The following is a 15,840-nucleotide window of genomic DNA, read 5'->3' on the forward strand; positions in this document are numbered from 1 at the left end:
GTGACCCCGGGTCACTTGGCGGTTCCCCCCGAAATCGCGCCCTGTAGCGCCCGCGCGCACATTCATAATATTCCTCATAATGCAAAAGGCCGATGCGAGCAAAGACAGCCCGCGAAACAGCGCCCCTCAGGAAAAACGACTTCAATGCATGTCGTCGCGCGCACCGCAGTGTCACTGCAAATGCTTTCAATGCGTCGAAATGTCCATAATGCTCATTTCAGCTCTTGTCGGGGGACAACGAGCTCAGCCTGCCTTCATCGCGCCCTCAGTAACGCCACATCGCATTTTCTTGCCGCGGTGCCATAGACACCGCGATATACTTCACAATGCTTTATATTACATAGAAGCTATATAAACACGATTCGTGGACACTAACGAGCACAGCTGCTTCAAATCGCTCCCTCACGTTGGTCCCTCCCCGCTGTAGCAGAGCCATAGGCCTCGCTGGCCACGCCTAAATGACTTTGACATATATAAGGCGCTGCTAGACATGGCAGAGCTGCAAATCCCGGCGATGCACCTCCCGCGTTCCTGGGCATGGCATTGTTGCGCCGTTGCGCCAGCGAGGACGCGTCTATCTTCCCTGCACAGCATTTCCGACATCCTTTGGCAAGTCTCTTCTGCAAGTTCTACCACACAAGATCCTGCAGCCAAGTCACTCGGCGCAACAGCTGCGCACGACCGGCGCCACCTCCGGTCCCGCTGGGCCCTACCACCTTGCCTGCTGCTCCTGCTTTGCACTTCGTGTTGCTCTATGCTGTTCAGTTCTCGGTCTGTCATCAACATCCGCCTGCCTTCTCGCATGCAGCGCATCCAGGCGTGCCAACCGCCCTGTGCCCCGCCCTGCACACAGCCCCCTCCCCCCTCCCTCCTTGGAGCAGCCCCTTCCCCCTCCCTCCTTGGAGGGACACCCCCACAGACGTCTTGCACCGGGGTCCGTACGGACCCCGGCTTTATGCTGCCAGGGTATATGGTCGAAATGGACCTTTGAAACCGACCCTGGGTCACATGCAGTACTATCGCGAGTAGCCGCCGAGGAGAACCGGGCTCGATGGCATCGGGTAGGCCGTGTTACACAGACCGCCAAAATCGCGCCCGTTTGGCGACCTCGCCACAGGAGCGCGATTTCATTGTTTTGTCCTACTTCCTCAATAGCGCGATTAACTAGCCGCGAACTCGTGCAGACCGAAGCCCGTCTTCAACAGTTTTCCGCAGTTCCCTGGCGTGCCCGTTACAAGTGCGGGGAAAGAAAATCATTTACAGGCGGTGCCCATTGCAAGCAGATATGGAAGCGAGCGTTTTCGTGAGGTTCTGGATTTAGCTTCCGTTTCTGTCGTAAGTTTGCTACGCAATGCACTTGTGGGTTTGTCTTATTAGTCTTTAATTTGTGACAATTTAAAATTTCAAAAAACCTTGCAACCGGTCGGACTCAGTGCCGCAACCGCGCGAATTCCCTACATCCCGACTCAGCCTAGACACATGAACACCCCATTATTGCTCCTTGACATACGTTGTGCCTTTGGATTGGGGCTCAGAGCGGTTCCGCGCAGGACATGCAGTGGTTGATTGGCTAACAAAGTCGCGCTCACCAGGACTGGGCATGTGAACCCGAAAGCTTGCTGAATGGTGTCATACAAACAAATGGCTGCTTCTGATTCGGGCCTGTTCAGAGCCCTCCTGGTGGCTGGGGAGATGCCCGCCGTGGGAGATGCCCACGGGAGATGCCCTAGGACCCCCCCACACGCCGTGTGACAGTTCTGATGTTCTTTTCCATGGCCGCCATGTCTCCACATCGGGCCCTAGAACACTGCCTGTGCAAGAGTGTGAGCCGGCGCGAGACCCGTGGCCGAGACCCCACCCCACATCCGCACCTGTCGTGCGACCCTTTGCGACCTAGTTCCCCACGTGCCTCCCCTTGCCCCGCCGACCGAGAAGCAGCACACCCAGACCGAGATCTTTCGTTAAACCTGGTGAAACTGCCACGCGACCACACAAGGCTTAATGCACAGTACGAGACTGTACGAGACACCCTTGTCCCAGTCAACTCCGACCCCTGATACCGTACTCCAGCTTTACAGCCGGTTCGCATTCCGCAATCCTATAAACAAGTATGTCACGAAACTCTGCCTGCTTAGTTCATTCAAGGCCCATCACCAGCCCATTCTTGGCCTGCCGTATCTCAGGCCAACAATGTTTGTGTTCCCTCACATGCTCGCGAGCTGCCCTCCAGCTCAAATCCTGGCATCGCTATAAAGAATGCTCTCATCTATGACAGCAGCCGCATTGCAGTCGCACTGCCCCGATTACCGGTAGCCCCACAGGGTGCAAGGGTGCAGTACTTTCTATAACCCGGCACCCGTAACCCTGCGTCCGACCAGTGCCCACGATTGCGAATATGCTCAGCTAGCCTCCGCAGCCATCCAACCAACGCCATCGCCCATCCGTTACTCGCACTTGATGGCGCGGTAGATGTGACGCACGAACAGCAGCGAGGCGCGGAAGCCGACCGCGCCCAGCATGAGGAAGAAGGCGTAGCACACCACCGCGTTGTAGCCGAAGAAGAACGACGTCTGCATGAAGCCGCTCATGTCGGAGCGGGCATAGTAGTAGTAGAAGCAGTATCCATACACGAACAGGCCAGTCGAGCCACCGCACAGGAAGGAGCGCCACCACCACCTGCGCATGCACATGTGCGGGACCGTCAAAACTAGCGTTTGCTACTATGGACCCAGGGGCAGTTTTTCCACGTACAGCGGTGCTGGCTGTACGTGGAAAACCTTTGTCTAGCAGCCCTCTCCCGACCCCACACCCGCCGCGCAGCGCGCCAGCCTACGGCGAGCTATGTGCGCGAATACGAAGCCGCGCACCGGTGGTCCTCCACCGCCAGCTGGAAGTAGGTGAGCGCCACGGTGATGAAGGCGGTCACGATGATGAGGATGATAAACACGATAAACAGAATCGAGTAGATGGTGTACACCTTGTGGCCCCAGATGCTGGCAAAGATGTAGTACAGCTCAATGTAAATGGCGGAGAAGGGCAGGAAGCCGGCCATGAGCATCTGCGGCACCGTGGTGCGGTACCAGGGCAGCGGCGGCACGTCGCGGGGGAACTTGGTCGTCCTGTGTGTGGGAGTACCGTCATGGAGCTTGTGACGGCGCCACGAAGCAGACAATGAATACAACGCCTATTTACATGACGCCACGTACCGCGCCCCAACCACAGCCTTCCCACGCCAGCCCTCCACTCACCGGCATGGCGCGTTGAACTCCACCTTGGAGTTCTTTGCGGCGATGCCACCCAGCACGGTAAGCGGGAAGGTGATCAACGCCCACAGGAGGATGATGATGACAATGGTGCCGAAAGGCAGCGCGGCCGTTGAGCGATAGAAGATGGCCACGGTGTTCAGGAAGGAGAACACCACTAGCACGGGGCCGCAGTACATTACCGTGCACAGGAGCACGTTCGACACCCAGTTCGTGCCGCCGAACATTTTGTAGTGCAGGCCACCAACGTAGCCTGCGTCGTGCATCAGGGAAAGACGCAGCACAGGAGGATCTGCATATCCCCTTCTGAAACTCATGGTCGCGTGCGGCCCATCACTCCCATCTCACATGCCGCATTAGCTTATTGTTTGACATCGCCAAGCAGCCATCGTGCCCCGCGCTTATGCACCCGGACCCTTGACACCGCCGGCCCAGTTCACGCCATCGCGCCATACCAGCCCACCCAGCCTGTCCCTAACCCCGCCACGTTCCCAAAGAGCTGGCGGGACACCTACCCGAGATGCCGGCCGTCAGCGCGTACAGCACCACACAGGCCGACAGCAGGCCGCCGCGGTTGTAGGGGTAGAACACTCCCACCAGCGCCAGCGCGAAGATGCACATGGCCATAGCCAGGATCTGCGCGCCCACGCCCAGCATAGCCGAAAACAGGTTTGACTGGGGCGGGAAGCGGAACACATCAGCGTGCAGGTACTTCCAGCCGGTCTCCTCCTGCTCCTCGGCCATCTCGTCGTCGCGCGTGTACTTCATGAAATCGTTCTTCAGCACGCGGAGCAGGATGGTGGCAAGAAAGCCGGTCAGCAGCAGCACCGTCACGCACGAGTTGATGATGGAGAACCAGTGGATCTGTAAGGACGGGGAGGACGCAGCGTCAGCGTCCGTTGGAGTTCAATGTTCGGCACTGAATGCTTGTACCGCCAGCACTGAAACTCGCTCAGCAAACTCTGTCCATCCAGTTCATGTGGCTCCCCAACATCAGCTACTGCGTTTTGCTTGTGCGGCATGCAGATGCATTGAGTGCACTCCGCCCGCTGAACGGAGTCCCCAATGCAGCGCATGCCCAACACATACTCCGCCCCACGCTTGAACTAACCTCAAGATGCTGAGGCAGGAACGAGTAGCGGGCGTAGCGGTCCATGCGGTGGTCAAAGGTGACTGACGACTGCTTCCATTTGACCGAATAGGAGAACTGCACGTCCAGCGTGTCTGCGGTCGTGATGTCCACTGTGCGCATGGGGTCGCTGGACACGTTGATCTCGATGATACGGTCGTCGTTGTAGGACAGGTCGAAGTGGAAGTGGGTAAAGAGGAAGTACTTGTGCGTACCCTGCTGCACAATCTTCTCCACCTTGCCGATGAAGCCCCACACAGGCAGGTCGTCGTAAAACATCTGGGGTCAGAGCCGCGGGGTCAGAGATAAGTACCTAAGCGACGCTCAACAGGAGCACGCACAGGAGCACGCACAGGAGCACGCAAAGAGAACCTAAAGGCAACTTCTTGGGGTAGACGGGGCATATGACGGGTCAAGCCGCTGTTGTGCTTTGGCGCGCACCAGGAACTATCCTCTTCTGGTATGTGCGACAGGTTGCGGGGCAGGTGTGCAGGGTGGCAAGGCCCAACATGCACACGGTAACCCAACATGCGGGCAAACTGCGAATGAGGGCAAACACGCAATAGAGGTGTTGACCGGCGCATGGGGTGTCAGCGACGAGTACAGGCCGGGAGTTGCTGGCAGCGTGCACCGGGCCGGGACGGACACGTCCTGGGGTACACGCGCCCGCACACCCGCTGGTCCCAGTCGTGTCAACCCGCCGCACCTGGAAGTAGTAGTCCTGCTTCACGGCATCCCTGAACTTCTTTAAGTCACCAGCAGTGAGCGTGCGTTTGCAGAGCACCGCGTTCTCAACATCGGTGCGGAACTGCAGCTTGTAGGGAGTTGTCACCAACCGGTCGCCCTCAAGCACCTCGCCTAGGAATTCCGTCTTATACTCCTTGCCGTCAGTGGGCTGGCAGAACGGCAAGTTGTAATACTGGTACGTTTCCCTGCAAGGCAAGGAGCGAAAATCGCGCCGCGTTGGCGCGCGAGCTGGCACCGCTGGCTGCAGCAAAACTACTCACGTCGGGTTTTGAAAGGGTCCGACTTTGTTTGCATACAGCATGATGTCACTTCCGGGCTTGAATTTATGGTCGCTGCCCAGCAAGACTCGCTCCGATGCTACGAGGGCTACAGCGCTTCCGAGCAGCGCTGCCATCAGCAAGCTCGCGCGCAAGCGCGCCATACTGCCAAGTATACTTTGAGGCCTAGCCGCCCTCGTCAACGCGCAAGCTTTTGGCGACTGTTGCGACGATCCTAGTTCGAAACACAGGTGATGCTACTCGTTGTTGTTCAGCATAAGCACGAAGGTACAAGCGCGAAAAGTACAGCAGCAAACTGACATTTCAGGTCTGAGAGAAATTGCATTGCAAATGGAAGTGCGATCGGGCCCCGCATTGCAGCCAAACACACCCTGATCACTGTAGACATCGTGTAGTCGTATCGTTTACTCTTGTGTTTAGCTTTTGAAAAACAGGCTTTGCTTATAGGCACGGCGCCGCCGACTTAGGCCGCTGGTTTATTGCAGAGGCGCTGAAAAATGGAGGCCATCGCTCCTAAGCCGCATAAGGAGCTCGTGAAGACGGTGCAGCTTGAGGGTCAGGTGCTGCTGAAGATTATCCAGCATTGCACTGAGGCGCTGCCCCAGAACGTTACCGGCCAGCTGCTGGGCCTGGATGTTGGTCAACAGCTGGAGGTGACGGACTGCTTCGCGTTCCCGGTGAGCGCTGAGGATAGCAGGCGCTGAGGGCGCCAAGCGGACTTTTGGGCGGCCCCCAGATTGCTCGCGTTGTCGAGCACGCATAGCAGGGGAAAGTCGCGTGTATCAGCATATGCATATGCACAATAAAGATCGGCGATGGTGTGGGCCGGGTGTGTGCAGGCTACCGTGGCGGACGATGACTCCGAGGCAGAGTCGGCCGGCGCCAACTACCAGCTGGAGATGATGCGCTGCCTGCGTGAGGTGAACGTGGACAACAACACCGTCGGCTGGTGGGTGCAGTCAATGCGCGAGCTCGCGGGGGAAAGGAGAGGGAAGGAGTCAGGTGCAAAAGCAGAGGAGGGGGAGTTGACGTGGGGAAGCGCCCTTGGGAAGCGCCCCAAGGCGGGACGGTACCGTAGCACTCATGCTAGCCGCCGGGACATCAGCGGACAAGGGCATGTGCGCACTACATGAGCGGCACGCTAGCTGCGGCAACCACCGTGTATGAACCGCCTGTCAGAGTCCTTGCCTGCGGACACGAGGCCCGTTCGGCCGTTGGCGGGGCTCGAGACTGGCCTGGGGGCGACATGGCCATCAGCCACCCGCGACAGTACCGCAAGCAGAACCTCGGGGTAGCAGCCGCCGAGCATCTTCAGGGCTGGACCCGACTGCGCACCATGCGCTTGCCTACGAACCGTGCACCTGCCGGGCCGCACCCCACAGGTACCAGTCGGCCAACATGGGCACCTTCCAAACCGTGGAGCTCATAGAGACGTTCATCAACTACCACGAGAACATCAAAAAGTGCGTGTGCATCATCTATGACCCCCAGCGCTCATCGCGCGGCAGCATCGCGCTCAAGGCGATCCGCCTCAAGGAGTCGTTCATTGAGCTGAGCAAGGAGCAGAAGCTGACGCTCAAGGGCTTTCGCGAGGCCAACCTGTCGTGGCGTGATATCTTCGTGGAGCTGCCCATCCGCATCCGCAACAGCAACCTGGTGCAGGCGCTGGTGGCGGACCTGATGCCCGCCCCCACCGCGACCCAGGCGGACGTGGAGCGACTCAACCTGTCCTCGGCCCCCTTCCTGGAGCGCAACATCCAGTCGTTGCTGGAGTGCGTGGACGACATTGTGGCGGAGCAGCAGAAGGTGACCATGTACCACAAGAACGTGGCGCGCCAGCAGCAGGCGTACGCGGTGTGGCTGGCCAAGCGGCGGCAGGAGAACCAGCAGCGGCAGGCTGACAACCAGGAGCCGCTGCCGGAGGAGGACCCAAATCTGTTCAAGCCCATTCCCGAGCCATCCATGCTGGATAACTACCTGGTGACCAACCAGATCGCCACCTACTGCGACCAGGTCAACGTGGCGGCGGGCGAGACCATTCAAAAGCTGTTCCTGATGGAGGGCATGCAGAAGGCGGGGTTGTAAGCTCGAGGACCTGCGAGCGGAAGAGCAGGCGCTTGCTGGGGCTGCGGGCTCGGCTGTACAGACCCATGACCACGGGATGCAGACACGGGATGCAGGAGGATGGCACCGCTTATGATGGGTGCTGTCGCAGAGGCTGTGCTTGCAGGGGCCAAACATGAAGCGCGTAGTGTGTGCTGTGGGACTGTAGTGGTTTGAAGGCGGAAGGCGCTGTCTGGTGCAACTGCTCTACCGAGCACACCTACCAGTGGCATTAGTTATTAGGTGCTCAGTTTGAGGGACAAAGGGCGGGATGGGATTGGGTGGGGCGTTTGTGGTATGGCCGCGTTGAAGCACACACAGCTTGCGCTGTTTTGAGCGCGCCAGCTAGCGGCGCATAGGCAGACATGACGAGTGCAGAGTGTTGTTGCTCTAAGAGGGTGGACGTAACCAGTACACGATCAGACATTGTAGGAGGACTGCAGGAGTGCAAGTTGTGAGGTGTCGCTGTGTGCAACCCGCGGCAAGGTCCGTGACGGTTGACTCTCCTCGCGAGGGCGAACATGGGCGCACGTACAAGTAAGACAGCCCACATTCCCTACGCGGCAGGCTCTGCCTTGTCGGTATGTAAGCGTAACGGCATCTTCGCGCGTTCTCGTGCTCAGATATGTTAAGTGTGGTGCCCTCCGTTCATGACTGCGATGCGTGGGGTGGGTATGGGAGGTCGGTGTGCGTGGCTTAATACGGGAACATGGGACTGCGCCTCCCAGTGGCACCCCTGACGGCTCCTTCGCCAGCCTGCGCAGCCCCACAGTGCAACTGTCATTGCAGGCAAAGCCGCCGGCTTTGAGCAATGCGCCGACGCCATTTCTGCTTGTATTGGATTTGTAGGTATTAGCCTGAACTAAACCAAGGGGGGAGGGGTGAGAATCGCGCAGGCACACCCCACACTTCAAACGGCCTTTAAATCAGGGGGGGGGTAGAAAGCTCAATTTCTTACCCCATGCTCAAAATTACAGAGCTTAAGGAGAGCATTATGCACGTGCTTTTAGTTTTTCAAGGGGGCGTCTGGTGAGGAAGTTCTGGGCCGCCAAAGTTGGGGGGTCGGTCCTCGTCCCTGGGGGTCCGTCGGGTTTCGGGAGCCCATCCTGGCGGATTTCGGGAAGCGCCCCACAAGCAGAACTAGGGGCCAAACGCAGCAGTGCGAGGCTCATATGTGTACGTTATGACGTAGTAAGCACAAACCAAGCGTGGGAGGGCTAAGTTGCGCGTCCGGACGTGGACATGTCGGGACATGTCTCCACATTCAACACATGCGCACTGACACAGCTGGGCTCTGAAGCGCTGATGCGCATGAGTTCACGTCTAACAAGGCTGCCGATGCACATTGTCCAACCGTCACGAGGCAAAGAGTTGAGCGCGGGGTGGTCTGGGTCGAGGGGATTTCCATGGATAGGATCCCGCCCGTGACCGAAGTCTCAAGAACAGGACCGCTGATGGCACGGAGTGGTAGTGCTCGTCAAGAGGAGTCGATTGACACTACTTTGGTATTAAATGGAGGGGTTTTAACCCCTGAACAACAAGGTTTTGTCCGTCGGGGGGTCGGTCGTCCCCTCAAGGGGGGTCCCGGGGGATTTCGGGGCATGGGGTCTGGCACTTTGTTTCCTACCCCCCCCCTGTTTAAATCTCCATATCGCAGATCGCTCGTCGGTCCCCAGCGTCCCCACTTGGTCACGATGTGCCGGAAACTTTCGGCTGGGCCTCATACGACGCCCGGGCAAGCCCATACCGCTGCCCCAAGCGTGCAATGGAAGCTTGTGAAGGCTGGAGAACGTCAGGGGCCTACCAGAAGACGAAGGGTTGCCGCCCGTCAACACAAGGTGGGTTGGGATGGTTGGCTTAGGCACGTCTCGCCAACCGGAACATGCCAACATACCTCAAGTCCGGACCGGTGCTTGCGCGCCGGAGGAAAGCGCGTGTGTACATCGGTGCACCTGCAGTCCTGAACGGTCGCTAGATGTTCAGGACAAGTTGGTAATATGGCTGTGGTCAAGGCTCAAGTTAATGTTGTTAATATAGCTCGCTGAAACCAGTCGTTTGACACCATCCTGGCAGAAAGCAAAGGGATTTCAGGGGTAGTAAAGTGCTTGCTAGTGAATGCGAATGCAAGACGTAGTACGGCGCGGCACGGCACGGTACGGCACGGTCGGTCGCTCGTCAGGGGGGCTCGGAGGGTGGATTCCCCCACTCCCCCCTTCAGTAGATTCTACCCCGCTGCCCCTGTTGCCCTCTGTCCTTCACTCCTCCCCTACTGACTCGCATTACCCTCTGACGAGCCAGAGCGGAGCCAGGACCGCCCCGTGTCACCGTGCGTTCCAGAAGCCAGGTCAGGCTTTTTTGGTTTGACAGGTTGACGGTTGGGACAGCTCATGTGCGCTCTCCTCTTCCTCCCCGTTCCCCATCCCCAGAACCGCGACGTCTCCGCCGCCAACGTGATCCGTGTGCTCCTCCTGCTGAAGCTGATGGGCTTCGAGCGGCCGACCAAGCTGCAGCGGCCGCCATGGCCGCCGGCGGCGGCGGGGCCGGGCTGAGAGCCTGAACGGCGCTAGCAGGGCGTGGGGCTGAGGGTGCACGTGTTGATTGGCGGCGAGTGACGTGACTAGTTTGTTAGCTGCAGGTTAGCACGGACTGTGCACCCCACCCAACCGGCCACGTCCGGATTTGCGGGGATGCCAAAGGCCCCCAACATAGAGGCGTGTGCTTAGTAGGCGCCCGCGTCAAGGTGGCTGGGTTGATAACGACCCGGGATCAGCCCTTTTCCTGCCATAAGGCAGCCACCTCCTTGTTGGTTTGAGCATGTGTTGATTGGCGGCGAGTGACGTGACTAGTTTGTTAGCTGCGGGTTAGCACGGACTGTGCACCCCACCCAACCGGCCACGTCCGGATTTGCGGGGATGCCAAAGGCCCCCAACATAGAGGCGTGTGCAATTTGCGTGTGCTTAGTAGGCGCCCGCGTCAAGGTGGCTGGGTTGATAACGACCCGGGAGGGCAGGGCTCAGCCCTTTTCCTGCCTCCCTAAGGCAGCCACCTCCTTGTTGGTTAGAGCATCAGAGGAAAAGCGCCCACCCCACACGGATTGGCATGGGTGTGCGCTAGATGGACAGCGCAAGAGCAATGACAACGTGACCAGACATGAGTCCATGACTGCGATGGAAGACGATGCGTGCAATTGAACAGATGCGTAATTGGCAGTTGTATGCGTGGGGGAACCGGTCTCTGACTTAATGACGAGTGTGGTGGAAACGAATGCGTACGTAGACCAGAGCGGACGGCGGACTTACGGTTATCTTGACAGTGCGAACAGTGTGCGTGCGCAGTATAGGTCATGTTACTTTGATAGGTAACTTCGTGGACTCGTAGCGAGACGTGTTTTGCTATTGCTTGATGAGTTAATGGGCTGCAGGTTAGTTACTCGTGTGCGAAGAGTGGTGAGCAGGACGGTAGCTTACTCGAGTAGGGATGTGTTTGCTAGTTGTCTGCCCGCGTGGGAGTGTTGATGTTCGGGGTATCCGGTCAGCCAACAGGGCAAACACCATGCAGTGACACGGCCATACGCCGGAGTACTTATGCGCACAGCGTGCGCATACACCTTGCTCTTGCTATAGTATAGTGATAAGCCCTGTACATGTGTAAGGTGACGACTCTCGTATACAGTAACCTGAAGCCGTAACTAGCAACAACGTGCGTGAGACACGATAATCGAGACACTAGTTTGAGCCCCTAGAACGTTCCTCTCAGCCCGGGAATGCTCTAAACCTCAACACAGGGTTGCTTCCTGGGAACCGTGCGCGCCCCGGAAGCCGAGTGACAAGGCAAAGAGAGCCTGCCGTATCCACTGCTTTCAGCCCACCCTCGCCAGCGGTCTGACACTGTCCAGCCAACCGGGGGCGTCCGAGGCTCTCCCGCACTCGCCGCGTTCCCACATGAAGCAACTTCGTGTTCTGCCCGATTGCTGGATTGACAGACGTGAACCCCCCCGGGTGGCCCTTAGTCACGTGCAGCCCACCCAATAGGTCGTCTTGCTGGAATAACAGACTTTTACACTTCGGTCACGTGCATACCGCGCCCGTTTCAATGCCTTCCGTTCTGTCGTTCCGCCCTGGCATACATGGCCTCCAAACTCAACTGGCTACGTCCGCAGCATGTAACTGACGTACAAACACCCATACACAGTGGGTGTCTCCTATTGCACGTTCTCTTGGAAGCTTAGTCCGCCTACACGCCAGGTTCGGCCAACCTGACGTCACCCGCTGGCCGTGCGTTCGCCTCAACTTGCATGTAGCATCGTGCTACGGTGCTTCCCATGTCGCCGCCGGCTGAGGGCTATCCGCCCTCATCTCAGCAATGATTGCATAAAAACCGTTCCATTCTTACCCATAAGCCCGCCCGACGCGGTCGACACCTTGGCTCATGCCTCTTCCTTCGTCGGGCTCCTTCACAACCCCACAGCCCTGTGACCTCTTGCCAGCCTAGGTTGCTGCTCCAGACTCGCTACAGGCAGTACACCTGCCGCCGCCACCGCCGCTCCGTATCCGCTGCCAGTGTCACACCGCTCATGCAATGCTCTTCACGGCCTTGATGATGTCATCAATCTGGGGAAGCGCCGCGGCCTCCAGGTTGGCGGCGTAGGGCATGGGCACCTCCGCGCCTGCGCGGACGAACGCATGAACGGGCTGGTTCGTTAAGCATCAGTCCGGACCCTCAATCCGGCGGACTGAGCGTGCCTGCACTTCTGTGGCGGGAGCTTGTGCCTTGCATGCCCCAGCCTTACACACAGCAAGAGTCCCACACGCCTCATCCCATGCCTAACGACCTCACCTCAGCACCCTGGAATGTTGCCCACCGGCACCCACCATGTACCGTGCACCGTGCTCCAGGCCCCTGTGCCTACCCGCCCACCCTCCCTGGGCCCCCTGCCTTACCGGTGACGCGCAGCACCGGCGCGTCCAGCTCATCGAAGGCCAGCTCCATCATGACGGCGCTAATCTCGCTGCCCACGCCGCACTGCGGCCACCCCTCCTCCACGCTGATAATCTTGTGCGTCTTCTTCACACTGGCCAGAAGCGTGTCGCGGTCCAGCGGCTTGATGGAGCGCAGGTTGATTACCTGGAGGGAGGGAAAGGCAGTGGACGTTTGGGACCAAATGGAAGGCTAACCGCCACATGCGGGCCGGGAAGCTTTATACCGCAAAGCCTGTTTCTGTCCTCAAGCCCAGATTCGGCACTCAGGCCAGGCGCGTGCCCAATAAAACTGAGTTCCTGTGCCAACCGCCCCACAAATCAGTGCGACACCGTCCAGTAACCCCTCCCTCCCTCAACCTCCCCTCGCAGCCTACATGTTGAGGCAGCCAAGGCTTGCCAGTAGCCCCGCAGCACCTGCACCCCTCGCCCTTGCCGCGCGCTCCACATGAGCAGGCGGGCCCACCCCTGTGCCTCTGCCCCGGAGCGTCCCACCCCCAACCCCCTGCATCCTGTACCGCTTTCCCAAATATCCTTGCAACCCCGCCCCGCGCCCCCCGCTCCTGCACCCACCTCGCAGTCGATGCCCTCCTTGGCCAGCTGCTCCGCTGCCTTGAGGCAGTAGCCCACCATCTTGGAGAACGACACCAGCGTCACGTGCTTGCCTTCCCGCATCACCTTGGCCTTGCCAATGGGCAGCACGAAGTCCTTGTCCAGCACCTGGCGCGGCGCAGACCGGCACAAGAGGAAGAGTCAGGTGAAGGGAGCTTGCTAGCAATGCACAAAATGAACCGGCGCCGCACGTAGGCTGAGCATAAAGCCTGCGCTGCGCGGCCCGCCTGCTGGTACTACAGCGCATGCGGCGCATTTTGTGCTTGAGAGCTCCCGCCGCCGTGTCCGTAGCATCTCATGCCCATGAGCTCTAGCTGACTCTGCTGCTGTACACAAGCGCCTGCAGCTGCAGGCAGAAGGGGTGGCAGCAGCGTGCCACCTCAGCTTGCAGCAGCAGTGTCCTGTGTCGCGCTCTGAAACCACACTGCCCGCGGCTGGGGCCGGGACAAGCCTGTGCGGGCTGCTGACTGGGAACGTAACACCGCCAGCCACAGCGCCACTACGCGCCACGCAGCACCCTCTCCACAGCCAGGGTGTTGATGCTGCCTTCCACAGTCGCCCGCCAGTCCAGCCCCAGCTGCTGCATGGCCGCACAGTCCTGGCAGTTCCATGCATAGGCGCATGCACTCCGCCGCCGCAACGGCATCGCCTCTCGCCGCCTTGCCAAAGTCGCCATTTGGTACGCGCAGCCGGCTGGTAGGGGCGGTTGCTGCGGCTTCTGCGATTGGCGGCGTCCCATGTGCTGGAGGCGTTGAAACAATCCAGCCCATCTGGAACGCCGGTGGTCTGCCGCTGGCAAGGGACGCTGCTGCGTGACAGCCTCCAGGCACGCTTTGTCCCTAGCAGCCCGTTGCCGTGCATAGGACAGGCGCACATTTGCCCGTACTGGCGCGCCACCGGCTTGTGCCACCGAAGCACCCAGCCAAACATAGCTGCGCCAAGGCCGCCCTTGTGGCACGGCGCCGTGCCGGACCACGCACATGCGGGGCCCCGCTGCCGCAATCCTAACCCGCCCCACCCCACCCAGCCGTCCTTCCATCACCGCCAACACCTGCTCGCACCTGCGGCGTTACGGGGAAGGCCTGGCCGTACAGGATCTCATTCTCCAGAAACACCACCGGGTCGGGGTCCCGGATGGCGGCCTTCATCAGGCCACGTGCGTCCTCCGAGTCGTATGGCGCCAGCACCTAATGAGGCACCACCAATGACAGCGATGACACAAATGACAGCGATAACACAGACAAAATGCAGAAGGTTTCACTGTCAAGACAGTTGTGCATGTTAGATACGGGCACGTGTTGCAGCGCTTGTGCCGGTACCGCGATTCTGATTCGTGCACCCGCATCCGCAGCTGATTGCTGTCACGCTGCGCTAAGGCACGCCAAAACTGAGCATACCTGCCATGCATCCTACGAAACTGTGCGTTCGTGCCAGTATGACTACGCTGATGCATGCAAAACCAGCCCAGAGCCCGGCGGGTTCAGCATAGTGACTGCCCCCGAGCATCCCTGCCGCCGGGCATCTTTGCGGCCGCCGCACCTTAAGGCCGGGTACAGAGCTGTACCACGAGGCGAAGCACTGCAATTTGTGCGAGTTGAAATAGCGGGTGCCGTTAGCTCGAAGGTGGCACAATTCCCTCGGAGGCGTGAGGCACGCAACACCGTGCCTGCGTGTGGGTCGGCACGCCGCGTTCCCCACCCGCCCCACCCCGCCCACCTGGGAGTGCTGCGCTGCCACACCCGCCGCAGCACCATTGGGCCCGCGGAACACGATGGGGCAGTTAATCTGGCCCGCCGACATGTACAGCGTCTTTGCCGCCGAGTTGATAATTTGGTCGATGGCTTGCATTGCGAAGTTCCAGGTCATGAACTCGCACACGGGGCGCAGGCCCGCGAAAGCAGAGCCCACCGCGATACCCGTGAAACCCGCCTGCGAGAGGGCCAAGTGTCAGCGCGTTCCTTGCAACACCCGCCGCGTCCGCCGTGACATCCCCTCGACGCACCTCAGTGATGGGCGTGTCCTTCACGCGGTCCGGCCCATACTTTTGGAGCAGACCTCTCGTGATCTGCGAAAGTTCAATTGCGTCGTGAATAACCCAGCCGAAAGGCTGCACGTGTCGCAGCTCAGTCGTGATTGCTCACCTTGTAAGCGCCCTGATACTCGCCAACCTGTCGTGAGAAGCGCACGAAGCGTCAACAAACCCAAACATACACATGTTGCTTCTGCCGCTTAAAACATACCTCCTCGCCGAGCACATAGACCTTGTCGTCGCGAGCCAGCTCCTCATCGAGAGCCGAGTTCAGAGCGTCACGCACAGTCATCTGCACACGACGAAATAGTCAGCCACTCGCTCCAACCCGGACGTCTTTGCACCTGACGCACCTCGGAGACCTGGCTGGCGAACCCCCGAACGCCGACCTTCTGCGCAGACCGATCATGAGTTTGTAAGCGAGCTCGAACTACGCGTGTCAAGAGCATTGACTCACAGTGAAAAGGCCATGGTGGCGCGCTGTGCGCGCAAGGGCTGGAAGCATTTCTGAGACTGGCTCAAAGAAAGGCTTCCTCGGGGCTGTGTCAGTAACAAAGTCACTTACGTCTAACCTAATTTAAGTGCCTCCTATACGGCCAGTGGCCAACTTGGTGTGCGGAATGGAGTGTCCATGCACGATGCCCCACGTTCAGCAGGCCGCCATGCATGAACACCCCCCGGTTTCCACTTAGTACGACGCCGT

The 15,840-nt window shown here is 59.4% G+C and overlaps 4 protein-coding genes across 4 annotated transcripts; 2 read left to right on the forward strand and 2 right to left on the reverse strand.

Annotated features, from left to right (window-relative positions):
* Positions 1–1,756: 1,756 nt before the first annotated feature.
* On the reverse strand, positions 1,757–5,722 carry CHLRE_16g675958v5 (uncharacterized protein). The gene is made up of 7 exons (XM_001699159.2): positions 5,400–5,722; positions 5,099–5,324; positions 4,375–4,671; positions 3,779–4,127; positions 3,249–3,516; positions 2,868–3,119; positions 1,757–2,676 (listed from the first exon to the last, which is right to left on the reverse strand). The coding sequence occupies exons 1-7, from the start codon at positions 5,438–5,440 to the stop codon at positions 2,445–2,447; spliced, it is 1,665 nt and encodes a 554-aa protein (XP_001699211.2). The 5' UTR covers positions 5,441–5,722; the 3' UTR covers positions 1,757–2,444.
* A 96-nt stretch (positions 5,723–5,818) lies between these two features.
* Positions 5,819–8,121, forward strand: CHLRE_16g676314v5 (uncharacterized protein). Its single transcript, XM_001699220.2, has 3 exons — positions 5,819–6,094; positions 6,257–6,366; positions 6,800–8,121. Exons 1-3 carry the CDS (start codon positions 5,915–5,917, stop codon positions 7,500–7,502), a joined length of 993 nt encoding a protein of 330 aa, XP_001699272.1. The 5' UTR covers positions 5,819–5,914; the 3' UTR covers positions 7,503–8,121.
* Positions 8,122–9,572: 1,451 nt separating this feature from the next.
* Positions 9,573–11,254, forward strand: CHLRE_16g676670v5 (uncharacterized protein). The gene is made up of 2 exons (XM_043071307.1): positions 9,573–9,683; positions 9,947–11,254. The coding sequence occupies exons 1-2, from the start codon at positions 9,642–9,644 to the stop codon at positions 10,067–10,069; spliced, it is 165 nt and encodes a 54-aa protein (XP_042915735.1). The 5' UTR covers positions 9,573–9,641; the 3' UTR covers positions 10,070–11,254.
* A 310-nt stretch (positions 11,255–11,564) lies between these two features.
* On the reverse strand, positions 11,565–15,732 carry CHLRE_16g677026v5 (uncharacterized protein). The gene is made up of 11 exons (XM_001699157.2): positions 15,595–15,732; positions 15,491–15,529; positions 15,349–15,429; positions 15,250–15,276; positions 15,111–15,173; positions 14,825–15,037; positions 14,648–14,686; positions 14,170–14,295; positions 13,070–13,216; positions 12,461–12,644; positions 11,565–12,186 (listed from the first exon to the last, which is right to left on the reverse strand). Exons 1-11 carry the CDS (start codon positions 15,640–15,642, stop codon positions 12,092–12,094), a joined length of 1,062 nt encoding a protein of 353 aa, XP_001699209.1. The 5' UTR covers positions 15,643–15,732; the 3' UTR covers positions 11,565–12,091.
* Between the last annotated feature and the right edge of the window lie 108 nt (positions 15,733–15,840).

Source organism: Chlamydomonas reinhardtii, chromosome 16 (assembly GCF_000002595.2).
Source record: "Chlamydomonas reinhardtii strain CC-503 cw92 mt+ chromosome 16, whole genome shotgun sequence".
Lineage (NCBI taxonomy): Eukaryota > Viridiplantae > Chlorophyta > Chlorophyceae > Chlamydomonadales > Chlamydomonadaceae > Chlamydomonas > Chlamydomonas reinhardtii.

Bases quoted from the DNA above. Each gene is read 5' to 3' on its own strand.
- CHLRE_16g676670v5 (XM_043071307.1), top strand. From the start codon at position 9,642: ATGCAAGACGTAGTACGGCGCGGCACGGCACGGTACGGCACG. The intron at 9,684-9,946 runs GTCGGTCGCTCG...CCCCATCCCCAG, and splicing joins GCACGGCACGGTACGGCACG to AACCGCGACGTCTCCGCCGC.
- CHLRE_16g677026v5 (XM_001699157.2), bottom strand. From the start codon at position 15,642: ATGCTTCCAGCCCTTGCGCGCACAGCGCGCCACCATGGCCTTTTCACT. The intron at 15,277-15,348 runs GTATGTTTTAAG...TTCTCACGACAG, and splicing joins TCTATGTGCTCGGCGAGGAG to GTTGGCGAGTATCAGGGCGC. The intron at 15,038-15,110 runs GTGCGTCGAGGG...GCCCTCTCGCAG, and splicing joins AGGACACGCCCATCACTGAG to GCGGGTTTCACGGGTATCGC.
- CHLRE_16g676314v5 (XM_001699220.2), top strand. From the start codon at position 5,915: ATGGAGGCCATCGCTCCTAAGCCGCATAAGGAGCTCGTGAAGACGGTG. The intron at 6,095-6,256 runs GTGAGCGCTGAG...GGGTGTGTGCAG, and splicing joins CGGACTGCTTCGCGTTCCCG to GCTACCGTGGCGGACGATGA. The intron at 6,367-6,799 runs GTGGGTGCAGTC...CGCACCCCACAG, and splicing joins GACAACAACACCGTCGGCTG to GTACCAGTCGGCCAACATGG.
- CHLRE_16g675958v5 (XM_001699159.2), bottom strand. From the start codon at position 5,440: ATGCTGTATGCAAACAAAGTCGGACCCTTTCAAAACCCGAC. The intron at 5,325-5,399 runs GTGAGTAGTTTT...CTTGCCTTGCAG, and splicing joins GGACCCTTTCAAAACCCGAC to GGAAACGTACCAGTATTACA. The intron at 3,517-3,778 runs GTAGGTGTCCCG...TGCACGACGCAG, and splicing joins GCTGACGGCCGGCATCTCGG to GCTACGTTGGTGGCCTGCAC.